This window comes from Fusarium redolens (genome assembly GCF_020744475.1).
Source record: "Fusarium redolens strain MPI-CAGE-AT-0023 chromosome Unknown BKA55scaffold_14, whole genome shotgun sequence".
Taxonomy (NCBI): Eukaryota; Fungi; Ascomycota; class Sordariomycetes; order Hypocreales; family Nectriaceae; genus Fusarium; species Fusarium redolens.
In genome coordinates, this window is record NW_025763677.1 from 960495 (window position 1) to 985620 (window position 25126).

The window sequence follows — 25126 nt, forward strand, 5'->3', positions numbered from 1 at the left end:
AATGTCTCATTTAACGCCAGGCACAGTCCGCGGAGGCCGATAGTGATAGCGGCTAAGAGAACTCCGCAACAACATCCCAATTCCCCCGCCTTATCAAACAACTCCAAGACTATCGTCGCCATTTCAGCTGCAAGTGCATTTAATTGCTAATTGCTACCATCATAAAATAATAGGACTATTGAGTCTGCCCAGTACATCTCCTTGCAACATTCAACATCGAGTCATCACAACAGCCAGTTCCAGAAGCAACAATTCACGCCATGGGAAAAAAGTCCAAAACATTCACAGGATGCTGGACATGTCGGGCCCGCAGAGTGAAATGTGACGAGGTGCAACCTGTCTGCAATCGATGTACCAAAGCACGTCGAATCTGCGAGGGCTATGGAGTTCGTCTTACATGGAAAAGCAACCAGAAGGAAACTCCATTCAGAGTCCTTATCAACCTTGATACAGATGCCGTAGAAATACCGCCAGACGACCTAGATGATATGATCAACCGATGCTGTTATACTGAGGCTAGCCATGAGACCCAGACTTTTGGTCCTTTTTCGGTGTTTAGCGTTGGACAGAGCACGGGTTACGAGTCGCCGGGACAACAGCAACTTGATGCGCAAGAATGCCAGGCAGATCAAGGACTGGTGGAGGAAGCTGGAGCAGAGAATTCTCACACGCCCTCCTCTAATGAGTCGTTAATGGATGCAAGTCAACCTTCAGTACCAGAGTTCAGCAATCAACCGCCATTAGATACCACCATACTCGGTACGCTTACGCATCCAGCTACCACGTCGATTCATGATTATGTTAATGAAAATGATGATCTGGTGCTGGATGAGCTTTTCTCAGCAGAATGGTTCCTTGGCCCGAGCTCTTGCGACCTTGAGTCACAAGTGTCATCATGGACAGAAACCGGACTCTTCCCGCTCAGCTTGGAAAACGACAACCCTTTCACTATGGCAATTCCACTAGAGGACGATTCATCACCAGATCACATCCATGTCACCGACACCCCGTTCAATTCCTGGCATGAATTCCCGTCGCCACAAACCAGTCTCAGCCCTATCTCCATGTCTCGACAACAGACTGAGCTGATCCATCACTGGCTAGTCTTCATGTGTAGAAACATGGAACCAATTGACGCAGTGGACAATCCATACCGAGTTGTATATCTTCGTCTCGCTTCTGAAGGACTCCGTAGCACTTCCAAGAGCCACATGGCTGTGTTCCATGGTGTCTGTGCTGCCGCCGCGCACAATCTGAATACCCTACGGCACGACGAGACGAATACGCGATCAGCGTGGAATGCCCAGGTAGCCCTGCAAAATCTACAAGAGTCCATTTCAGAGCCAAAGCGCATGGACTATACTTCTGTTCTCGCTGCTATTGCAATGTGTATTATGCACGACACCATGACGGGGCAGCCTCGCAACTGGAGAACTCATATACAAGCTGCACTGAGGATAATAGTACAAGGGACAATTCATCTGGGTCTTGATGCGGGATCTGAATTACACGTTGTGGTTCTGCAATGTCTTTGTCTCGTTGTTTTGGGTGATGTTGAGACACAAGATGACCTTGCAGATATGTTATCGCAACTCCCCGCCACGGAGGACTATCTCTTCAAACAACACAGTATTACAAAGACTCTCGTGGGTATAATTTCTCAGATCAACACTCTCTCGAAAAAAGATACTGAAAGAGATTTCACTCTGATCGATCAGCTAGAGCTCCAGATCTATCTCCAAGTCACCCCAAACACTCAACACAATCAATTCCGCAGTGATAAAGTCAACTTCATCAACCAGCACTATGCCTCCGTCTGGCACTACGCCACAATAATACACTTCCAACGACGTATCCGTCACAAGCCTCCAGGGCAGCTACAAGATATTGTGTCTGAAGCACTGGCTCATCTTGAAGCAGCTGAAGATGTTGCTACTGATCTCGACGGATGTATTCTTCTGTGGCCTTGCATGGTTATCGCAAGTGAATGCTATGATGAGGAGCATAAGATGCGTGCGTTGAATTGGTTTAAGAGAAAGGGCCGCCATGGATTCGCAAATGTTAGCTTGGCAAGTACAATTTGTCTTGAATATTGGAAGTGGCGTGATAGGAATTCTACCAGGAGCTTAACTACATCGTGGCAAGATTTTGTTGTAGGAACTCAGTATGATGTTGTTCCGGTATGAGAAAATTAAACACAGCATCTCTCCATCTATTTGGCCCGAATCTTCAGGGAAACAATTAACAAACAACCGAATCATGAAGCTTTGACACCTCCATGGTCTCGCTAAAGATATTCCCGAGGCAACACTTTGTTTGCATGGGATATAAAATGGGTCGGCTGGCCCGGTGTATGTCAACCCGCTCGCTTCCCATGTCTCGGCCTGACAAGATCCGAAGCCCACCCAGTCTGACGTGGGGTCGTTGAGTGTTGCCATGATAAAATTGCGCTCAACAATCAATGAGCAATTGTTTGTTTATCTTAGCCCTCCAAAGGCTGTTTTCTTAGTTCTTCTGTCACACCTCGGCCACTAATTCGAGATAACTTGTACAATGGCGGCCGAACAATTCGACACGTCGTGGATGTGGAATTCTGCTTTCCTCGAGAAGGCCACGTCTACCGCCGGCCGGTTCGTACATTTCCGCAAGACATTCTCTGTCGATGCGGAGATACCGACATCTCTTCCTATCCAGATCACGGCCGATACACGATACAAGCTATACGTTAACAAGCAATTGGTCGCATATGGCCCTGTTAAGGGAGACGCGAGTCTCTGGTTTTACGATGAGGTCGACATCAGCCCGTATTTGCGCCTGGGCGAGAATAATGTTGCGATTCATGTCCTCCGGCTCTTCCATGGGACTTCGTACGGTACCAGCTTTCCACGCCTGGGAACAGGTGGTGTAAAGATTGCGACTACTGTTGATGATGAGGTCTGGTCACCTCAGATTCGAAGCAGCGAGCTTTGGCAAACGGCGATAGATCACAGTGTGACTCTTCGCATCGACGAGGAGGAAGACGACTTTCTTCACGTGTACGAATTGGTTTCGGCATCACGCGATACGCCGTTGGAGTGGATTTCTGCGGTGCTGCTGCGATTCCAAAACTCTACAGGCGTCACGGCGCCGTGGAAACTATTACCCCGTCTCATTCCGGCGATGAGGAGCCAAAGGTCTTATTTCAGCGCTATTCACAACGTTCAGAGCTGCCTACACCAGGACACTTGGAACGCAGCATTGACCAACATCCAATCCAGAGATAGTAACATCATTCTCCCCGCCCGTTCAAGTCATCAACTAGACCTCGAGGTTCCCGTTCATACCACTGCTTTTATTCGTTTCCGCTTTATCCGTCCAGAAACTGGAGGTGCTTGCCTTACGATAACATACTCTGAAAGCTACGAAGACAATCCAGTCCTGGTTCCATATCTCCGCTGCAAAGGAAACCGATGCGATACAAGCAAGTTCCTAATCGGCCCCAAGGATATTTACACTTTTCAAGGAAAAGAAGGGAACCCACGTCTGGGATACTACAATGACGAAGACACGGAGGAAGTATACATGCCTTTCCACTGGCGCACCTTCCGATTTATAAGACTGAATATCGAAACTGGATCTTCAGATCTGATTATGCGCGGCATCGATATGGACGTTGTGAACTACCCTTTGGACGTATTGGCAAGGATCAGCACGACCTTAGATGACGGAACTTTGGGAGCGTTGTATGACACGAGTGTTCGAACTTTACAAAACTGCATGCATGATTGCTACGAGGACTGCCCTTTTTATGAACAACTCCAATACGCCATGGACACACGCAGCTCTTGCCTCTTCACTTATCACGTATCTGGGGATGATCGTTTAGCCAGACAGGCGATCGTGCAGCTTCATAGCTCCTTTCAGCCCCGTATCGGACTTACCGCCAGTAGAGCACCATCGGCTCAATTGCAGATCATCCCTCACTTCTCTCTCTACTGGATCTGTATGCTACACGATCACTTTCTTTATTATGCAGACAAGGCGTTTGTTCGGCCTCTCATGCCTGTCGTTGATGCTGTGCTGGGATATTTCCATGCACGCATTGATGATAGACTGGATCTTGTAAGTCTAGGAAATGAGAAAGGTGTTTGGAACTTTCATGATTGGGCGGAGCAGTGGAGGCCTTATGGTATTCCTCCATCAGCAGCCAATTCCGGTATTTCGTCATACACCAACAGCTTATATGCGTATACCCTCAAACTAGCCGCCAAGTTGCAGTTGGAGTGTGCAGGTCGACTGTCTCTTGCAGATGAGTATGCTCATCGAGCTGGACTAATTGTCGATGCGGTTAAACATCACTGTTTTAATGGTCAATACTTTACCGACAGTATTGCCGCTTGCTCAGACACTAAAGCTGACCTTAGCCAACATAACCAGGTCTGGGCAGTTCTCAGCGGTGCTGTGTGTGGTAGCAGCGCTCAAATATTGCTTAGGCGAGCCCTAGGAAGTCCCCAAAGTGGCGCGCCACTTGTCAAGACTTCCATCTCCATGTCTTTCTACACACTTCGAGCCATTAGTGTTGCAGGAGGCTCTTTGTACGACGAGTTGTTTCATGCTCTTTGGCAGCCATGGCGTCAACAGCTATCGTTAGGCTTGACGACCTGGGAAGAGGACGATGTTTCGCACCGCTCAGACTGCCATGCTTGGGGAAGCGCTCCTATCTACGAATTTTTGGCAGAGGTTGCGGGGATACGGCCTGCAAAGGCAGGATGGCAGGAGTTGGAGTTTGCTCCGCGCCTGGGTCTGTATACCTCTCTCGAAGCGACAGTTCCGTTCTACAGGGAGGGAAAGATGGTGCTGGCTAAGGTTGGCTGGAGCTCTTTAGATGGAGAGACGCGAGTCACGTTGGGCATTGAGGGATTAGACGAGTCAATCTCTGTGCATGTGAAATTGCCAGGGTGGCCGGGAATGGTTGAGAAAAGCTCAGAGAGCATGAGTTTCACTTGGACAAGGTCTTAGGGAAAGTAGATATTTATTAGAGGGACTACAAAGTCGATATCTTAAGCTCGAAATTGGGTTTCACTCCTGCTCCGGCGCATTGAACTGTTGGTATGCTGACGAGGCAAACAACGGCATGCGAAACCAGTTGTCTTGATCTTGAGACATATCAAAGCAAGTATCATCAGAGAAAACTGGAAGAAGATTGTCCAGTCTCTCAACGTCCATATAGGTGGGGTTATCATACGTTGAAACAGACTGTCCTGGACTAATCATACCGTGTAGCATTGAGTCTGGCCTAAACTGATCCTCCACGTGAGATGTCGGGACTCGAAGATCGGCCATAAGCTGGAGAATCGTCCCTTGTCCCGGCTCAGTGCCTGCGTCCAGATCAGATGTTGCTCGACGCATCATTCTCGCATAGCTAGCGCTGATCTGCCAAAAGCGACCCATGGTATTGAGAAACGTTGTGAAAAGTGAGACTTTTGCCATGGCCTCGGGATCGCTCTCTCCTGTGAAGTATCTCTGCGCAGTCAAGAAGCGAGCTGCCACCCAGACAGACCAAGCAAAAGGCCAGCCGAGTTTATCGACAGTTTGGTCAGCCACTTTTGTGACGATTTGAGATAGGGCTTGCACGCTGTTGAGACATCGCTCTAGACATAGTCGACGTATTTCGTGATGCGCATCGGACTGGAAATTGAAATGACACGGTATGGCGAGAAAGCCATTGAGATAGATATCCAAGGCGTAATAGTATCCATACAGCATGAAAGTAGCTGGCCGGATAGCGCTTGGGACCCGATCTTCGACAACATTATGGTTATGCCAGAACAGCCGAGATGGTAGTGTCTCCATCCAGGAATTGAGTTCAGCCGAGGTATTGTGAAACTCGCCCAGCCAAGTCGACTCCAGGTCTTGGTTGTTGTAGAGGCTGCTGTATTCGGTCCCAACTCTGTGAATTCTTCGAGAAAGATCAAAGAGCTCTAATTGGTAGCTGAACACCGAGGCGGGAGTAAGCGATGCATCGTCTACCTCTGACAGGTTCTCCCGCCAGACTTGCTGTCGCGCAGGTAGGAAGTGGCGTACATGATCGTCGCCCAAGGTCGAGGGATGGTTGGTAGTAATGCAAATGGTACAGTCGAGAGCGTAGATAGCCCAGAATAACCGCTGTCGGAAAATACCATCACTCTTGCTGAGCGATTCACTGCTTTCGGCCTCCGTTGAGGTGCGAAAGACTAGCCCATCAGTATTTTTGAGCTGTACAGCAAGCTTCGTAGCTACGGCCAAGGGACCCCAGACCTGAGGCCCATGTGTCATGCCCGAAAGATCCAAGACAAGCACCGTAAGAACTTCTAACGAGCTATATGAGGGCTCCTCGAGCACGTCAACAAATATGCTTCGCTTGGAGTATTTCCAAAATGAGTCGCTCGAGGCCTGGTCAAGACGAGAGTCGAACGAGTACGGTAGTGTAACCCCGAAAAGAGCGTAGTAGAGTAACGCAGGTTCATCCATAGAGCCCATATCGGCGCAAACGCGCTGAACATCTAGGAAGGGAAACCATGGGTGGATGTGACGAAAGTATAAGGAAGCGAGAGAAACGACGAGGTCTGTTGGGGGTCTGCGTTCTGTAACTCTGCGGGTACGCTCAAAGGTAGGTGATGCTTCACCGACGGTCATTGAACGCGATTGTTGTTCATTGGAGGATTTGTTCTCCGCTTCGATTACAGCGTCTTGTACAGGTCCTTGATCAGTTGATGTGCTCGTTCTCGGCGTGGTGCGAATGGCACGTAACTCGGACTCCAGCCTCTCTGGAACCAACAGTCAGCCGGCTTTACTGGGACCAAAGCGAGTAGAAAATGATACAACTTACCGATCTTGTCCTCCAACATCTGGCGATGCCCAGCTGGAAACCCCGGTTTCCGCCTCCCACCATACTCGCACTCAACCTTTGCCTTCTCACAGCGCTGACAGGCCGGTAATCGGCGGTCGCACTTTGCTTTACGCTGCTTACACCTCTCACATCTAAACAATCAGTCATTCGTTTTTCCTTCTCCGCTTTTTGCTGTTTCCGGGGGAGTTAAACATACGAGGCCATGCTTTCGGTCTTTGTTTCGCCGTCGAGGTTGCATTTAAGCTACAGAAATTTCGGGGCTTGTTGGCCCTTAAATGGCGGCGCAAGTGCTGAAATCCATGTCCCACGTGATGGTCCAGAACACCTACTAGCGTTCCCCAGATTTTCCCCAATGCCCCGTGGGAATGGGTCGAGGGGGGCTGGTCTCGGTCGAAGTGGTCCCGAGTACAGGGCGTGGCGAGCGAGAGGAGGATGTATATAGCCATGACCTGGACCTGGAGCCATCATCAAACTCTTACTCTCATCCCAGTCGTCCAATCCAGACTTCTTCTGACTTTGGCATTGCATCAACCTTCATCTATCTGCTTCAGTATTTCTTGTATGCTCAATGGCTTCACCAGAAGTAGCTGCCACCATGGCTCTGCCTCCATCGCCTGTTGACACCAGGCGTTGGTGGAAATCACCCAATCTGCGCACTCTCAACTTTCTCATGATGATCCCACTTCTGTCCATCTTTTCCCAAGGGTAAGTCCACTCCCCGCAGATTCATTCATTCGCCAGACTAAAACTAATGTGACATGCAGTTTCGACGGGAGTATGATGAATGGTCTGCAGTCCGTCACTCACTGGCAGACTTACTTCGGAACTCCAACAGGAGCTATGCTCGGTTTCTTCAACGCTGCCTATCCCCTCGGTGGAATCCTAGGCACTTTTCTCATCTCACCCGCGGCCGATACCTTTGGACGAAGATGGGGTCTCGCTACTGGAGCTGCTCTTTGCTGTATCGGTGCGGCTATACAGGGCGCTGCTATGAATATTGCCATGTTTATCATCTCACGAGTCATTATCGGTGCAGGCAGTGTTGTTGTTGCTGGAGTTGGCGCTCCTTACATCACAGAGATTGCGCACCCGGCTCAGCGAAGTACGGCTACAGCTCTCTTTCTCACCTTTTACTCCGTCGGATCGATCATTGCCGGCTGGTGCACGTTTGGTACATTCCGCATTGACAGCACTGCATCTTGGCGTATTCCATCAGCCCTGCAGGGCCTTCCCTCTATCATCCAGCTTCTTTTTGTCTGGTTTGTCCCAGAGTCGCCCCGATGGCTCGTCAGCAAGGGTCGTAACGATGAGGCACTTCAGATGCTTGCCAAGTACCATGGCGAGGGTGACTCCTCTGACCCTGTCGTTCAGTTTGAGTACACCGAGATCCTTGAGACGCTGAGTGCAGAGGCATCTAGTCAGAACAACATGTTTGCTTTCCTGAAGGACCTGGGAAGTACTCCTGGTAACCGCAGGCGCATGTTTATCATGATCTGGGCAGCTATCTGCTCACAGATGTCTGGCAATGCCTTTGTCTCATATTACCTCTCGCCCATCCTGCACTCTGTCGGACTCAACTCGGATCTTCAGCAGACTCTCATCAATGCCACCAACCAGATGCTTTCTTGGTTCAGTGCCATTTACTTCGCCACGTTGCCGGCAAAGGTTGGCCGTCGCAAGCTTTTCCTGTGGTCTCTTGCTGCCATCTGGGTCATCGATATTTGCATCACTGCAGGAAGTGCCGTATTCGCCAAGGACAACACCAACAAAGCTGCCGCGTATACTGTCGTTGCGTTCCTTTACCTCTTTTCACCTGCTTATAATCTTGGTTTCAACGGCAATCTTGGACTTTACATCCCCGAGATCCTCCCTTATCGTATGCGAACCAAGGGACTGTCGTTTTTCTACTTTGTCCAGTTCTGCTTCATGATGCTTTCAACCTTTGTTGTGCCTATTGGACTCAAAGATATAACTTGGAAGTTCTACATCATCTTCGTTGGTTGGGTCATGGTTGAATTTGTTGGAGTCTAGCTCGTGTTCCCGGAGACAAAGGGACCATCGTTAGAAGAGATCGCTTGGATCTTCGATAGCCCTAGTGGTGGTGTTGGTATGCATTCAGCTCGAGCTGAGGGCAAGACTTCGACAATTATTGAGCATGCAGATGGCAAGGAGTCCGTCTAAGATGCTTGTTATTGGAACTGGAGACTTTCTGTAGGTGGAAGCCAGACTGATGTTGTAGTAACAGTTGGAAGCCAAGTCACGAATGTTGAGACTTGGAGTTAATGTTGAGTCGATAATTAAGTAGGGTAGCCAATTGTTATAGGCAGAGAAGAGATTGTAATAAATTCTCTTGCCTTCAAACGTTCAAAAGCCGCATTTCAGAGCATAAATGAATAATGTTGTAACGTCAGTGATGAATCAAAATATTAATCAGGAGGGTGAAAGTGTTGCCCTCTTTGGTACTGGCGTTGGACCTAAATACTTGTGGATCTCACCTATGGGGCACCGGACCCACTACGTCGTTCTTCTCAAATCTAATAAACGATAAACGAGGAAACTCGTTTAAGAGCCTCACGGCCAAGTGGAGAAGCACTCACCCTATACCCACAGGCAAACATAGGTGTAAAAACTATTTTTCATTTAGCTACAAAGGAATCAAGCAAGATCAAAATACAGAAGAGAGTAATTCACAGAAACATAGTAAAGTAGAATAATTTTACTATATATAATAAAATCAAGTATACTCCAAGTAAAGTGATCTACATTGTTAATTCCTGAAATCGCCTGATAACTTGACTGGCGTCGGCTTGCATTGACCCATCGTGCCTGTCCGTCAAAGATTCAACCTTACCAGCTGCAACCAACTCCTTTGCCCTATTCGTCTTCATGCCCTTCACGCTCTTGTACACTCCCTGGGCTGGGTATGCAAGCAATCCAAACATTGCTAAATCGTTGTTAGCTCGCATGTAACAAGAGTTAAAGATGCATTGTAGACTTACCACTGCCTGGTTTTGCAACGAGATTGAGGGATCCCTTTCCAACTCCCTTAAAGAAACCCAATGCACCCTCTTCTTTGGCACCTTTGATGGGTTTCGTCACGATATCGGTCACGCCTTCGTAGAAACCAACCCCAAAGTTCTGACTCATGTTAGTATCCATTTCCAACTCCAAAGGTAGCGATACATACCTTTGCTGCAACTGTGCCGCCGCTCTTCCAATCTGTCACAGGGCCATGATCCTGGACCTTTTCTCCATACAGTCGCGGCGTGTTGCGAAGTCCTTCAGTCAATGCCAATGGGACATCTACGAGCGACCCCTTCACCACAGCGGTTGTCATGCCCTGCAGAGCTTTTCCGCTGGCCACTGCAGTCGCTGTGCCCGCTGAGCGATGAGAACCATCTGGTCGGACACGCTTTATGTCTTTGAAGGGGTCAATGAATGCACCGCCCAGGGCAGAGGTAAAGTCTGTCATGGTGCCTAGAACCGACGAGGCGCCAGCTGTTAGGGGATCCCATCGCTTATTTTCAACATGGTATTCCTTCGATCGAAGTCTAAATACGTAAGTCAGTGTCATTGGAAATACGTGCATTGACAATAACTTACGGTTCAAAGTCTGTCAACTTGACTTTCTTGGCGTCCAGAAGAACTTTCAGGGCTGCGTTTGATACCGTAACCTGGCCCTTGTCACCCCTCTTTGCCTTGCCAACGTACTGCCATTTAGCAGCGTTATGTGGTATGAGCTCGCAAGTGAGGCTAGCCACTGGTAGATGTCGATGAAAGGAGTTCACTGCTGTCTCAACACCTCTCTCCTGCCTCATCTGCGATGCAATCCTGTTGGCAGCAGTCTGGGCCTCCGGGCTGAGGCAGAATCGGATAGCGGAACTTAGTTTGTCCACAGAGATGCTTTTGTAGGCAATGGGTTGTGGACCTGCTCCATTGGACGCAACAACACTTCCCCAAAAAGGCTGGCTATGAAGATGTCACTACAACTGTTTCAGGATGTGAGTGGAGAAGAAACTTACTCGCCGAAGAATGGCACAATGGTAGTCGGTCGACCATTGACAAGGCCACAGGCCGTAGTACCTGCGCCGCCATGATGAACAACAGCAGCGACACGCTTAAATAACCACTCTATCAAAAGGTTAGAGAATAGACTGCTGACTCTGGGATGTACTACATACCGTGAGGGCAATCACCCAAGTAGAAAATAGAGTCGGTGTTAGGGTCATTTCCACCTAGTTTGCTCCAGCCTCGAGAAATAATAACTCTGGCTCCTGCAGCCCTGCACGACTCTTTGATTATGTTTGTTAGGGCCGTAGGGTCCTCAATGACGATGCTTCCAAAGCCTATATATACTGGCGGTGGTCCCCTTGACAGGAAGTCTGCGAGCTCCTGGGGTGGCGTATAGGAGGGTTCATCCCGCATGAAGAATCCACAAATGTCTAATGTATTATATCAGCACGCTACTCAAAACGGGATCTGTTGATAACGTCTTACCAATGCTGTCCCCCCAGTCACTTGGCTTAGGGACTAGAGCTGGCGACCAGCAATAAGTATATGGTACTTTCATGAGGTCAATGATGTCTGGGCCAACAGCGGCAGCCAAGGGCTCAAGGTGCAAGTCACTAACTCTCCACGAGTTGATGACATCTCCAAGTCTGTGGTGGTTAGCATAAGTACCAGGAACTAAAACTTTGCTATGGGATCGTACCCTTGCCATGTCATCAAATCAACGACGCCATAACTGAGGTAATTAGAAGCCCTGGGATCCATATTCTGGGATTGAACGTTGGCCAAAGGATGAGGAAATGACCTCGTCGCTGTCCAAGGCATCGTGAACATCATGTGAAGCGGGATACCTAATGCTTCGGCGCAGTGGACATGTGCAAAACTCGGTGGGTTTGCAATAATAGCATCGGCGACGAAGGGACGATTCGATACGGGGTCCGGTCTAACACAAGAGCTCCAACAGCCTCTCAGCATGTCACGGATCATGACGCGCTTTCGGCCGATATCGCCACCTCGAAGGCTTTCCATCGAGGGAATCAATCCGGGGTTCTTGACCATGTACTGTGGCCATGCAATTAGCACTCGGCTGTCAGAAGAGCGGTCGATATTCTTACAGCCATGAGATCTTCAGGGTCTCCCCCGATGGGGTAGAACTCTAGACCAGATGAGCGGACAAAGTCTGTAAAGTTGTCATGAGTCGCTAATCGTACGCGATGGCCATATCGCTGTAGAGCGACGCCGAGGGCAATGAAGGGTTGAACATCGCCTAAATCTGTTAGTTTTAGAATAATATGTGAAGGACGTCAGACTCTACCTCGACTGCCAACAACTTGAATGACGACATTGAGAGCTGGACAGGGACCAGAGGGAGCAGCGGCGGGGAGGTTGCTGTTTGGTGCAGGTTCAAAGTCTTGGGCTTTGGCGGGAGGAAGAAGGCGATTGACTTCATCGGGGTGCAGCGATGAGAACTCGATGTCGACCCCTCCATGGTCTTGGCGCAATCAGCATCACGATAGCCTCAGGACAAAAAGGGTACATACCGTTAACGCGCGATGAGCTTGCGAGAACAGATCCAGAAGAATGCAACTCGTAAGGAGGTGGTGCATCCCAAGGAACGTCCAAGACATTGTCAGTCTCGTGCGACGCCTCACCTTTAGACGGAGATTGAGATCTTGATTTCGACATGGTATGATCGGATTTACCAAAAGAAGCATAGAAACTCGGCAGATGGAGATGCAGAGCAGATGATATACGGCGGAGCTGAGACTAGCGTAGACTAATTTAGGTGGACAGCTTGGCATGGTGGTCAAAGCTAAAACACCGAGATATGACACGCAACGCATGACACGCAACGCATGACACCTTGGCGGGCTGAGCAACCTCGCTCTTCGGTAGGGGAGTACCTTTGCTAACGAATCATGAAAGACTGAAGCGAAAAGACCGAGAATTCGGAACGACTCTGCAGATTCTGCCTTTGGGGAGCTGTGGCTTAGCACCTTAAGACCGGGATCAGCTAGTGCATGTTGATCTGAGCTAAAGACCGGTTGCGTGAAAGTCACTTAATTGGTTGACAAGCTACCATGCCGAAAGCAATCATGTGAAATAAACAATACCAGGTCCGATTTACGAAAACTCGGTGATAGACTTTATCAGAATTTAGGAATCCCATACCCAACATGCAGTTTAAACATGGCCAACTCAGTAACGAGATCTGAGAAATGAAAACCGACTCAAGACTGGATCAGAACACTCTACAAACCCCCCACTTTGTTAGGTTTCCGACTAAGAGAGCGAGCCTCGTTCCTCGTTTAATTCTCCAGCAACGAACCTCGTTCTTTACGAAAACCTCGTTTATAAGACAGACTACACTTCACCTCTTGGCCCTCCACTAAAGAGTAGGTCAGAGCTTAAATGAAAGGGTTCGAAATACTCCGTACAGTGGCTCATTACATCATGCAAAATGAATGGAATATGTTATGCCGAATTAGTAGTATATAGATAAATACAAGCAAAGACAGTCACTCTATGAAATATCTCATACGTAACACCATTCATTTAAACATCTCTTTATCTTTTATGTCAACTACTATCTTTCTTTACCAATAATCTCATTTCCTTTTAGTGTCCTTCTTTTTGGAAAAGTAGCTCCTGATGCTCCTCCAAGCTACGGCGTTACAGCTGCTTGCAGTAGGCTCAGCCCTAGCTGGGCCCGTTGCAACGGCGAGTTCGGACAAAAATGCAGTTATCTACGGTTCCAAAGGAACTGTGTCCCTCTCTTCCGATGGAAAGGATCCTGGTATCATGATACTCGATTATGGCGAGAATGTCGAGGGTCACCCTACCTTTGAGGTTGTCTCTGCCTCTGGTGATACCTCGGCTTTTGAACTCACATATGCCGAGTCCAAGTTTGCCTTTAGCAACTACCAGGTAAATACATGCAGTGCTCGAACATCATATCAACATACTAATTCCAAGCCTCTAAGAGTGATGGACCTCTCCCTCTGGCCGCTGCCATGGAGACCTATCGTGTAAACCAATACAATATTTCGAAACGCGAGACTGTCACCAACCGTCTCATCCAGGGCGCTTTCCGCTACCAAAAGCTGAATCTCTCTTCACATGGAGAGATACGCCTCAGAAAGGTAGGTGTGAAACCAACCGTTCACACCACAGCCCTCACCCAGCTTCCTGGAGGTTTTGAGTGCTCTGACGAGGACTTTAACCGTATCTGGCTCACGGGCGCCAGGACTGCTCAACTTACCGAGATTCCCAAGGACACCATTCCAGACTTCTGGCAGGTTTCTGACGAGGGATCTCTCGTTGAAAGCTCTGCGCCTCAAGCGCTGGGTAGTGCCGCGGCCGCTCAGTTGACTACCTACCAGCTTGGTTTCCAAGTCAAGCCAGTTACTGGGGAGTTTAGTTTCTCGGTCCTGTCAGACACCCTCAACGAAGCCATTGTTGTTACTTGCGACGTGAAAACGGGAAAGGTCACGGCAACGGGCGCTTCAAAGTCTGGCTCGATCCCATCTTCTGCTGATGCAAAACTCGGCGAGTGGATTTCTGTCCAAGCCAAGGTGAACATGACCGAGATCTCAGTTCTTATAAACAACAAGACGGTTCTCGACTTCAGCCAGACTTCCAAGTTCTACGGCTCCTTTGGCCTTGGTGCTCCTCTTGGTCACTCCGCTTACTTCCGCAGCCTCAAAGCTGCGACTCTTGATGGTGTTGAGATCTACTCAAACAACTTGACGGATCCTAGCTTCTTGAAGGACTTCTTTATGGGAACAAACCCCGCCGATACTATCGTTGACGGCTCCAGACGCGACCGGATTGCCTACACTGGTGATCTCGACGTGGCACTTGGTTCAACCTATGCCAGTACCTACGGAAAGTCTTTCGTTGAGGGCTCCCTGGACCTCCTGGGTTCCTATCAGGCAACACCGGGATTCTTCATCCCAACCGCCAAGATCCAACAGGAGCCTCTCAAGGAACTTTTGGACGTCAACATCACTGGCCTTATTGGCTATTCGTTCAATTTTCTGAATGCGCTTGCTAAGAATTATGAGGTCCTGGGTGATTTGAAGTTTGCTGAGAAATGGGCCCCTCGCACTACAGCTATGCTGGACTGGGCGCATTCCCAGTTGAAGAATGGTCTTTTCACTCTCGACAACGCGGCATTCACTGGAGATTGGAACTACTATGACCCCCCGCAGACTGGCGCAAGCTCCAAGTTCAACGCACTCTATGCCTACAGCTTGCAGCAGACACATACCCTACTCAAGGACGCTGGGGTCAACACCACTGTCTATCAGACTCGCCTCAACAACTTGCGCAAGGCGATTCACTCCACCCTCTGGAACGATAAGCTCCAAGCTTATGTTCTCTCCAATGAGATTACTACTGGTTTTGCCCAAGACGCCAACGCACTCGCTATCCTCGCTGGAATTCCCCAGAGCCACAACATCTCAGCCATCTCTTTGCTGTCTACTCTCGACAAGGAACTTCAGCTCAAGGCTGGACCTCTGGCCTTCAGCAACGCTACCGCCAAAGCTGGTTTCGCTCAGAAGATCAGCCCTTACTCTTCCGCCTATCATCTCCGCGCAGCCTTCGAGTCCGACGATGATGTGATTGTTCGACGTCTGTTGAAGAGTCTTTGGGCCCCCATGGCCAACCCTGCTCATGCGAACTATACAAACTGCTTCTGGGAGACTCTGGACCCTGATGGTACACCTGGTCTGGGTTTGATCACCTCTCTCTGCCATGGTTGGGCTTCTGGACCAACTGCCGAGCTGAGCCGACATGTGCTAGGTGTCCAAGCCGTTGAACCTGGTTACAAGAAATGGGACGTTAAGCCCCTGACCTTGGGTTTGGGGTGGGCTAAGGGCCGAGTTCCAACTGAGCATGGAAACGTTGAGGTCGATTGGAAGTTCAAGTCTGGTCTCTTGCAGATGACTGTTCGCGGACCTAAGAAGGGTAATACGAATGGAACTGTCTACCTTCCTCGGCCCTTGCCTACTCCTCTTGAGAAGAGTGTCATCAAGGTGAACGGGAAGGTTGTTAAGGGTGATAAGTTTACTGTATCTTCTGGCCAGAAGATCACTATCAAGCAGACTCAAGCTTGATGTAAAGTTTCTATCATAGTACTTCGCTTTGAACCTTGTATTATATGCTTGATGCATACCCGTCTTTGTATTTATTTATGTAATTTGTTCAGGACCGGGAGTCTTTTTGTCTTCACAGTAGTGACTAAGATAGCCATATAGATCCCAGGCTATGTCCCTTAGCCAGCCTCTGAGCAACCATCACCCTGGTGATTTGTATAGTGTAGGGACTGTTATAGTCCCTTGTATTGGAGAATCCATAGGACTCGTGATACCCACACCGAGACTGGTGATTGAAGAGCAATCGAAACGAAATACCCTGATTCTTACAGTAGCTTTTGAAGCCATAATGCTCTATTTGATCCTGTAGTTTCCAAGATTCATGTGTCAATCCAAAAAGCTGACTTGATCGTAAGGATAAAATCGCTCCGAACGCCAATTTCTCATAATGCATATCATTTCCTCCCGGTCAGGGGGATAAATTGGTTCAGAATCGGGCTGAGAGGCGAGAAACGAAGAATATGCTCTAACGATGTAATTGCTCCGCACCCGAGGGTTGAGGCTCAAGAGGTGGATGAGGAGAACATTTCCCTGCAGACCGAGATGATAGGAGAAATGCTCATTTTCGCTATCCTTTCTCTGAATGAACCGCAGTATTTGAGATCATTTCGTCGTCACTGCTAGCCTCTTTCGATATTTTGTCGGCTTAGGCACCTTTGAGAGAAGTGATTCATCCACAGACTTAAGAATCGATCTAAACCGCCTCACAAAGTATTCAGGTACATTAAAGCCGCAAAGAAGCGTCGGTGACACACGCCAGTCGTTAAAGGTCCTGGAGTAGAGGTCTTTGACGATATCTTCCTATTGAACTAACGAACGCAAGTCCCTCATGAAAAGACCCTTGTTACCAAGGAAGGGCTTCATGAGTAAATGCTTATAGTTAAACATGTTCTAGAAGAGGAAGCCTTCTCGATGGTAAGAGATATTGCAAAAGCATTCATATCGTAGAAAGGATTCGGCAAATATCCAGCTCTCCCGCCGAGGTAGTTCACTGGGGCCTAGTTCCCGATGATACCATAAACCTTTCCATGCCTTGAATACATTACACATTTCTGGTATGAAGCCTGTAGCCATTACCAAGATCGGGAGGTTCGATTCCCATTCGAATGGCAAGTCCACGAAGTCCCGAGAAAGAACAGAGGTAAGAATGGGGTCAAGTTGGGTCTCGATCTCTACTCTAGGCTTCCCTCTGAGTTGGGCTCGCAATTCTCGAAGACGGGTAAGAAGCATGAGGAATCGAATGCATGCTGGGTGGCCGTAGTGATTGTAGATCCGTGTGAGGTGGGACTCGTATAAACGCGTGATCCCCTCGAAAACGTCGCCATGATACAGGCGAAGCTCTTGTGAGTGATAATGAACCGTCTGGAGTAAGGAACTTCATGATTTTGACGTGCATCTCAATCGGGAGACTGCCGAAGAGGTCGAGCCCTTGAGGAGTGGATTCTTGTTGCTGTAGCATCATGGGGGAATGGAATAAAAGGCGATGAAGATAAAAAGCAGGTTGTGTTATCTTGTCGAAATCTTATAAAAGAATACAATCTACGACTCACACGCAGTAACAGAGGAGACTTTGACTCATGCTTGGGTGGATGACGGGACGAAATAACCTTAAAGGGTGTTATACAGTTTCTCCTTTCGGCCGTAGAGGCTGCCATTGGGCACTGCGTCCAAGGCGTAATTTACTCTTTTCGCAGCCCAACTCACCTTAATTCTATTGGATAAAGGTAAATCTATATGCTGCATGAAAGCTATTATTTCTGCTGTGTTGCCTAGATCTACGTTGCCGAGATATTGACAGGGTTATAAAAACTTATGAAGAATGGCTCAAGACTGGAAAATTACCCATAAGAAAATTCATTGCTCTGAGAATCAAGCCCGTCTATCTGAGAGTTACCTGTTGCGTTTAAACCCATCCCTGAACATGGGATATCTTATCGCTCGAGGAAAGGCGACCTGTAACCCCTTGGCCGAAGCGAGCTTTAGACTCATAATATAGGAAAAACACCAGCTCGCGCTGCTGTTGCCTGAATGAGACTTACAGCGGGCTTGTCTTGAAAATTTTGTGTAGATCATATAAACATAAAATACATTGCAGCATAAAGGTTACCTTTGGCTAATCTTTTAACTCAGGAAATTCATGATTTAAATCTCTGTAGCAAATCTAATCAGCATTTGTTTGTCGTTTTTTCAGAGTCGTGCCTCTTTATTGAGAAAATTCCACTACAGAGATATTTGTACTTGCTATAAGTATGTAAATTAGTTTCATCACCTGTGAATGATCCTTCTGCAGTGGTTGAGCGGGCCCCGGCCGCGTCCGACGGACCTCTCCGCACTGGTTTACCAACGGCCAATGAAACACCTCCACCGGTATATCTACCAATTTTGGTTTGTTTATGTCATATGAGGATTGATTTACTCGCTAGATGTTGACCACCGGGTAAATTATCCTTAACCAACTCCTACTAGTACAGCGTACCATCACTAATAACCAGAATCGGACTGCACTTAGTATCAGGCCGCAACTCAGCAGCCAAAAGCCGTCCAGACTTCCAACTCCCAGCCTCCAACATCTGAAGAAGACTCAAACTGACTCCTCGAGGCTCGTACTTCTCCTGAAGCATCTTGTGCAGTTCATCCAGCAGCGCGACAGTTAGAGCACGCCACTCAACGATCACATCGTCAGAGGCTTCAAATTGTGGAAGGTCCTGTCCCGAGTTTTCCTTTCCAGCTTTCAAGTCATCAGGCTTCAAATTCAAGACCCCGAGATCAACAAACAATCCACCATTTCGGTATTCGGGCAGTCCAGTGCCGAGATGCATGTTCTTCCAGGTGAAGCCTAACTGCCTCTCAAAGATCACGGAAAGTGAGTAGGCTAGCCACTGTGTAAGCTTGTGGAACGGCTGTATTTTGCTCTTGGGGTCTTTATCGCCCTGGCTATCAGCGATTTCAGCCAGCACTTCGAGAGGCCATGCATCTCCGATGGGTTGGCCTTTGAAGACAGTGCGGTTTCCTGGCCAGGAAGGGATAAGGAGGTCCTGTAAGCAGAACCAAAGCTGTTCATAGTCAAGGACCTTGGATACAGATGCCTTTTCTGTGAGGTAGTCTGAAGGATAACGTCAGCCTTGAATAATCTAACGGTCTATTTGTGCTTACTTACCCACTAAGTTTCCTGGACGGCCGAGCTCCCCGAAGACTGCAGGGTGCTTCAACAAGGAAGAGCCAACAGCTTGTAGCAACTTAACACGTGATGATACTCCAACCATAGGATTCTCAGTTGACACCTGGAAGTGCTGTTCGAAGCTGGTGTCTTGCAACTGGATCAAACCCTTCGCTAGAACAAACAATTAGCCCAAGAAAACAAGAACCTCACATCAAACATACCATCGACTTTCTCCTTTAGAGAACTGTCAGAACTGAAAGATCCAGCTGTAAACATGTGAAGCGATGCCACAGCAATACCCTCACTCCGGACAACAACTTGTCTAGTACCCGGTTCTTTGAAACGCCAGACATCGCCTGCTCCAGCATCAAGAAGAACCGACACAAAGAACAGATCGACCAATCGTCGAGTGATCTCAGTTTGATCAACCCCATCTTCACTGGACCAGCGCTTCACAAGGGAATCGACGCGTGCAACGTCTCCAACCTCGAAATGCTGCCAGCGACCATGAGGGGGAATAGTGTCGTATTTATCGGGGCCGAAATCACGCTAAAGATTTTTGGTATCAGCTCTGATGGTATTTCTGAGGATCATAGCATGCTCACATCAATGACCTTGGATACGTAATCAGCAACCTCTCCCATTCGGCCTTCGTCATACTCGAAGTGCTTCAATTGCCCTCGCTTTGCCGATTCGAAGACCTTGGAAGCTTGGTCTCGGACGGCTTGGAGAGAGAGGAGGTACTTTAGATCGCTATCCATTTTGTAGTAAGAGTCTAGTATTTGGAATATTGGGTGTTTGTTTTGCTTTGTTTTGCTTTGCTTTGCTTTTCTTTGTTTTGCTGTTTTGGATTGTTGTTGGTTTAAATGCTGATAAGATATGAAAGATAACAATCTTCGGAGAACTCCGAAAAGGCGGGGTTACAGCTGTCAAGGTGTTACAGGCCGTGTGAAGCACTATCCAATGGTCTCACTCCACTGAAGACGACGACCCCTCAACATATCCTCCCTCCTACATGAAGATCAATTGAACTTGAAAACATTGCGCATATGATCTTATGTCAAGAAAGTTAGCGTTGTTCATTATTATAATCTAGGTGTCTCTAGGATTTCTTGCTAACAAGAAAAGCCTACAGCACAGTTGCAGTCTGGATTTCACTTATGTAATGGTGAAAAGGTGCGCCATCATGCATTTCTCCTCCATCTTGTGTAACTGGGACACGTCATACTGGCGGTCTAGATACAGCAAATCAAAAGGTATTGCCGCGCTTTTGGAAGCAATGCAATTGCGAATCGGTGACCAGATATTCGCGGTTTAAACATTAATTATACACAGAGGTATTAGAAGTAGGCTTGAAAATACTGTATCTTAATCTTAATGCACAATGATCACAGAACTACCCTGAGTTGCAAGGTACACTTATTAAAACCAAAATGGATTGTCGCCAATTCCTATCCTCCGGGATTCACTACCTGAGCATTGTCTGAACGATATTGAGATGATTCTGCGGCTGTTCAATCGATTTGGTCAACGGCTGGCCCAACTTTTTCCTGAACATAATCACTCTCAAGTGCGAATTCTACCAGAATGATTAGCAAGGCTTTCAAGGAAGGGATTGGGTGACAGTAATACTTACGGTCGGCCTTGGTATACTTAAACCTCCTCGCTGGTACGTTGTTCTCAAAGAGAATGTCAATTTCACCAAAAGTACGATCCTTTGTCTCAGGAAGGCGAAACCAACACCAAATGAAACAAAGCAGATTCGTTCCGGCATAGAAAAGACCTGTCTTCGCACCCCAACCCCAGCCTAGACATATTGTTAGTCTTTATGATGTCATAGGTCTATAAACTTCCCACGTAGATGAACTTACCAGATGCAGAAATCATCCGTGGCGTTACGGAGTTGTTGAAGATGGCAGTGAGGTTATACACAAATCTTCCAATGACAATAGTCTTGTACCTGAGGCGTCCAGAAGGAGTCTCAGCCACAATGGGATAACACACTGGTCCAATGGTAATCATATTGCAAAGCGTCGAAACCACAAAGAGTAGGCCAATTGCAAGATAACCGTCTTTGCTAGTGGACCATCCGAGAGCTCCAATAGCGATAAGGCAGCAGAACATGAAGACGAGGCCGCTCATGTAAATGGTTGCACGTCCGAAGTGAGGGAAAAGGACCCAGCAGATCATGCCGCCAATGATGTAACATGCTGAGAGAGAAATGTTGAGGTTGAATGACTGGACCTGTGACCAGCCTGCGGCTTGGAGAAAAACGACAACGAAACCAAGAATGGCGTTACCACAGAGAATCTGGGCCGCCCAGACAACGCAGTTCTGAGTATAGAAGTTAGAGTTAAGTGAGATAATAAGTAACAAGGTGAGTTCTTACAATTTCGGTTCGACGTAGGTTGGTGCCTTTGAAGCATTCAATAATAGAAGCTCCCCCAGTTTCTGCCTTTTCCAAAGCTGTTGTATGCTGTATGTACGCCAAGCTCGCCTCGATAGCTCCTTCTCTGTCTCCATCGTCTGAGGCAAGTCGTCGTAGAGATGTCTTAGCGAGCTCGAGTTTACCGCGACGGACGGCATTCCATGGAGATTCGGGAGCGAAGTATGCCACGAAAAATAAGGGCACTGGCCAGACCCATTGGATGTAGAAAGGCAACTTCCAGGCCAAGTTACCCTCGATGTTCAGACATGCTCGGACCACGCCTGATGAAATCAGGATGCCTAGGCCCCAGCACATACAGACCCATGCTGTGACATATGGACGGAGAATCGTAGGTACGACTTCGCAAGCGTAGGTAGTAGATAGAGTCTGGCGCAAGGTTATTCCCTCTGTACAACTTGATGTAGTGAAAGTGTTAGTTACTTACCTGAAAAACACCCCAAGCAACACCACACAATGCCTCGCCAAACGCCAGAATAGATAGAGACGGTGCAAAGGCGAGAATGAAGATGGTGCATACAAGATAGGCCATGAAAACCATCATTGTAGTGCGAGCACCGAATTTATCTTGCGCGTATGCGTTGATCAACAGACCCGCCAATTGTCCTACTTGTGACGAGTTGGAGAGGCCCGATTGCCAGGCTGGTGAGATGACTTTTTTGCCCTCTTTGGCGCTGTACTCGCCAAAATGGTCTTGGAATTGAGTCAGGCCGTAAAAGGACCCGAGCTGTCAGAGCTACAAGTCAGCAAATCTCTAGGAGAGCCGAGCATAATTCACTTGAAGTCTGTTGCTTACCATCACCAAGTCATATCCTTCCATTACCAGACTGATGGACAGGACCGAGGCCCATAGCACAGCCTTCCGGTATTTCTTAAGGGCTTTGCGGATCGTGAGATCTCTGTCGGCGGCATTTCCATCCTGAGCGCGCTGGATGAGCTCGATAGTGTGAGGATCACCAAGATCAAGCCCCTCGAGCGTGTGCTTATTCACAACAATGTTGTCCGTACCCATGATTGCAACAGCAAGTTAGTAACGAATAGTTTGTCAATCGCTATTGGAGAATCGTGAATGTTACGAAAGGGTCCTGCTGAGCATTTCTGTTTAATATGAGGGGTACGCATCTCCCTTATAAGTCATGTAAATGTTGACCCCATGGGGAATTAAGCTCTAGGCTCTAGACGTTGTACCTCCAAAGTACGTAGTGCGGAGAACCACCAAGCCTGGACCGTATTTGACAGATGATGGCGCCACAACTGCTGAAGAAGCAAGGTCTCATAACAGAACCAACCAGCTTCCTTGACGGGCCAAGGGTCACAGCACATCCCACCGGACCTCCAGCTTGACAACCCATCCCACCGCAAACTCTATTTTAAAACATTCATCCCACCGGAGGCTCGTCTACTCATTAGAGTTACTTGTAGAATTGTATAAGCACTTGTATTCAGCTACATCTAAGGATGCATTGCTAGATACCTAAACTATGCTACTGTTGAATGACGTTGAGGGACGCTGCAGCCAGCTCCGCCAAATCAAGATTTCCACTGTCAGATGCCCGGGCATCTGTCGCCACCTCGCTTTCCTTCTCCTGATCATTTTCCGTGATAGGATATTTCATAGAACTATCATCTTCCGATTTATCGTTTTTAACCGCCGGCCAGAAGTTCGGAAGAAGGTCCCAATGAGTTTCATATGCACCATCCATAAACAAGTCGCTGTTCAAGTATTTCTTATAAACTGTGCGGAAAACCTCATTCTGCAATAGTTTCATCAGGTTCAAAAAGTGCCTGCTTGCAGATCCAAAAAGCATGAGTTTGGCATTGTCGATGTCGTTGTAGGGAGATGGCGCATCGGAGAAGTCGAGGTGTTGGTTGTCCTTGTGCTGATTCTCAATCTTTTCCTTTCCCGTTTTGAGGTCGTTCCAGAACTTGACGAAGTTCTTCTTTGAAATGTCTCGATCATCGAATTTGGCCTTAGACTGGCGGAGCATGAATTCATCGTACGCAAGCAAGTATAATCGGTGTATCTTGTTGCAAAAGGCATCGTAGACAAGCATTCCATCGCTAATGAGGTATTGAGCAATGGTTATGCTTCTGTATCCAAGCGTGACACCACGATTCAGGAAGCGAGCGTATGACGCTGAAATGCGACCGGGATGAAGAGAACTTCGCGAGCCTTGGTTGTGAGTGTCTGTTAGAACAGCATTTCTGGCGATCCATGGCAGCTCAAGAAGGAGCGGACCCAGAAGAAAGGCATTCCACTTGAGACCTCGGGGACAGAATAGCTTTATGGGCCAAACCCCTTCATCGCACATGTAGTGCGGGCATACCTGTTTGAAGTCGATCCCGGCGGCAATTGTGACCTCCAAAACGGGGTTGTAAGTGCCAAGTACATGACAGATCGAGAGGCCCGGTCTCTTATCGGTATCAGGGACAAAAGGATCAGGAATGAAAAGTGCTGCAATTGTCTTGCCAGGATATCTCTCGGCGTCTCCGATAGCAGGGTTCCAATCAGAGTTGTTGAAGAAGTCAACAAGATGTCGGAAGTCCTTTGTCGACATGTCCTCCATGTTCTTGTAATTGAACTCAGCGTCCAATTGGTACGCGAATGCGACCGCAGGGCCGTAAGACCGTCGAATTATACGTCCTGTGAGAGATAGAATTGTCTCGTTGAACCCCTCAAGGTGACCGGCGAGTCCGTTTGGCGGCTGCCAAGAAGCGACGCGAACCGCGTGCCCAAGCATCTTACCCACCATAGCGCGATCCCGACTGAGTGCATGAACAATCAGAGGATCCTTGACTGATGTAGCGTAGCGATCTTTCATTTTCTTCTTCCAACCTTCGATGGACGGATGCTTGATCACAAGCTCAGTCTTGTCGTTGACAAAAGCCCAAGCGAACTCGGGCTGTGCTGCTTCATGAGGAAAGACGATGACACGAAAGTGACGGGTGCTCGGTCTCAGGTCTGCTGAATAGCTTGCAAGTTTCGTGCACATCAACTTGTGGAACTTCCAATCGCTGCGCTGACAATCGGTTGAGCAGTACTGGGCATCAAGGCAGGCGGCGCAGTCGAGAAGCCGCCCTTGCTTGCCGCATGAGGCACAAGTGGCTGTGGAAGAGACCATGGTCTCGACTTCCGGTCGGCAGCCTACGCAATGAACACATGCTGCCAAGTCTTTGGCCCATCGGGTATTCGGATCGGTAATAGAGAATCCTGAGAGAGGTACCGTCATGTGCTTGGAGGGAGGGTCGGCCATGATGGTTGGAGACTCTGTCAAAAAGGCTCCAAAGGTTTTTTGAAAGGTTGAAGAGGAAAAATTAATTGTGCGAGGGCTCAGAGCCCTTCTCAATGCAGCATGTATGGCCGTGATTGCAAGATGAGGCTCGCACAGTGGTACACAGCATGAGACCAACACCAGAGCTGATAGGTTTTGAAACAGCCACAACTGCCACATCCCTCGTAAAACAGATGCTAGGTTATAGAA

General features: G+C 48.3%; 9 protein-coding genes across 9 annotated transcripts; 4 read left to right on the forward strand and 5 right to left on the reverse strand.

The window, feature by feature from the left end:
* The first annotated feature begins 69 nt into the window (after positions 1–69).
* On the forward strand, positions 70–2197 carry BKA55DRAFT_577205 (fungal-specific transcription factor domain-containing protein). The gene has a single exon (XM_046193580.1). It carries the CDS (start codon positions 261–263, stop codon positions 2184–2186), a length of 1926 nt encoding a protein of 641 aa, XP_046046028.1. The 5' UTR covers positions 70–260; the 3' UTR covers positions 2187–2197.
* Positions 2198–2553: 356 nt separating this feature from the next.
* On the forward strand, positions 2554–4998 carry BKA55DRAFT_650289 (bacterial alpha-L-rhamnosidase-domain-containing protein; the record flags this gene model as incomplete). The annotated part of the gene is made up of 1 exon (XM_046197294.1): positions 2554–4998. One exon carries the CDS (start codon positions 2554–2556, stop codon positions 4996–4998), a length of 2445 nt encoding a protein of 814 aa, XP_046046029.1.
* A 60-nt stretch (positions 4999–5058) lies between these two features.
* Positions 5059–7072, reverse strand: BKA55DRAFT_542824 (uncharacterized protein; the record flags this gene model as incomplete). Its single annotated transcript, XM_046190522.1, has 3 exons — positions 5059–6785; positions 6848–6999; positions 7065–7072. The coding sequence occupies 3 exons, from the start codon at positions 7070–7072 to the stop codon at positions 5059–5061; spliced, it is 1887 nt and encodes a 628-aa protein (XP_046046030.1).
* A 391-nt stretch (positions 7073–7463) lies between these two features.
* On the forward strand, positions 7464–9049 carry BKA55DRAFT_693769 (general substrate transporter; the record flags this gene model as incomplete). The annotated part of the gene is made up of 3 exons (XM_046199956.1): positions 7464–7573; positions 7633–8863; positions 8915–9049. The coding sequence occupies 3 exons, from the start codon at positions 7464–7466 to the stop codon at positions 9047–9049; spliced, it is 1476 nt and encodes a 491-aa protein (XP_046046031.1).
* A 519-nt stretch (positions 9050–9568) lies between these two features.
* BKA55DRAFT_741256 (uncharacterized protein) lies at positions 9569–12573 on the reverse strand. The gene is made up of 11 exons (XM_046201468.1): positions 12418–12573; positions 12192–12368; positions 11992–12143; positions 11580–11938; positions 11366–11526; positions 11050–11310; positions 10891–10999; positions 10472–10837; positions 10056–10419; positions 9868–10006; positions 9569–9812 (listed from the first exon to the last, which is right to left on the reverse strand). The coding sequence occupies exons 1-11, from the start codon at positions 12560–12562 to the stop codon at positions 9628–9630; spliced, it is 2418 nt and encodes an 805-aa protein (XP_046046032.1). The 5' UTR covers positions 12563–12573; the 3' UTR covers positions 9569–9627.
* A 955-nt stretch (positions 12574–13528) lies between these two features.
* On the forward strand, positions 13529–15999 carry BKA55DRAFT_519303 (Six-hairpin glycosidase-like protein; the record flags this gene model as incomplete). Its single annotated transcript, XM_046188330.1, has 2 exons — positions 13529–13804; positions 13861–15999. 2 exons carry the CDS (start codon positions 13529–13531, stop codon positions 15997–15999), a joined length of 2415 nt encoding a protein of 804 aa, XP_046046033.1.
* Positions 16000–18216: 2217 nt separating this feature from the next.
* BKA55DRAFT_621448 (uncharacterized protein) lies at positions 18217–20058 on the reverse strand. Its single transcript, XM_046196777.1, has 4 exons — positions 19804–20058; positions 19420–19747; positions 19196–19369; positions 18217–19141 (listed from the first exon to the last, which is right to left on the reverse strand). The coding sequence occupies exons 1-4, from the start codon at positions 19957–19959 to the stop codon at positions 18501–18503; spliced, it is 1299 nt and encodes a 432-aa protein (XP_046046034.1). The 5' UTR covers positions 19960–20058; the 3' UTR covers positions 18217–18500.
* Positions 20059–20544: 486 nt separating this feature from the next.
* BKA55DRAFT_621451 (general substrate transporter) lies at positions 20545–22731 on the reverse strand. The gene is made up of 6 exons (XM_046196778.1): positions 22441–22731; positions 22072–22371; positions 21588–22013; positions 21070–21532; positions 20835–21005; positions 20545–20777 (listed from the first exon to the last, which is right to left on the reverse strand). Exons 1-6 carry the CDS (start codon positions 22654–22656, stop codon positions 20713–20715), a joined length of 1641 nt encoding a protein of 546 aa, XP_046046035.1. The 5' UTR covers positions 22657–22731; the 3' UTR covers positions 20545–20712.
* A 397-nt stretch (positions 22732–23128) lies between these two features.
* BKA55DRAFT_542830 (uncharacterized protein) lies at positions 23129–24898 on the reverse strand (the record flags this gene model as incomplete). The annotated part of the gene is made up of 1 exon (XM_046190523.1): positions 23129–24898. The coding sequence occupies one exon, from the start codon at positions 24896–24898 to the stop codon at positions 23129–23131; it is 1770 nt and encodes a 589-aa protein (XP_046046036.1).
* Positions 24899–25126: the final 228 nt, after the last annotated feature.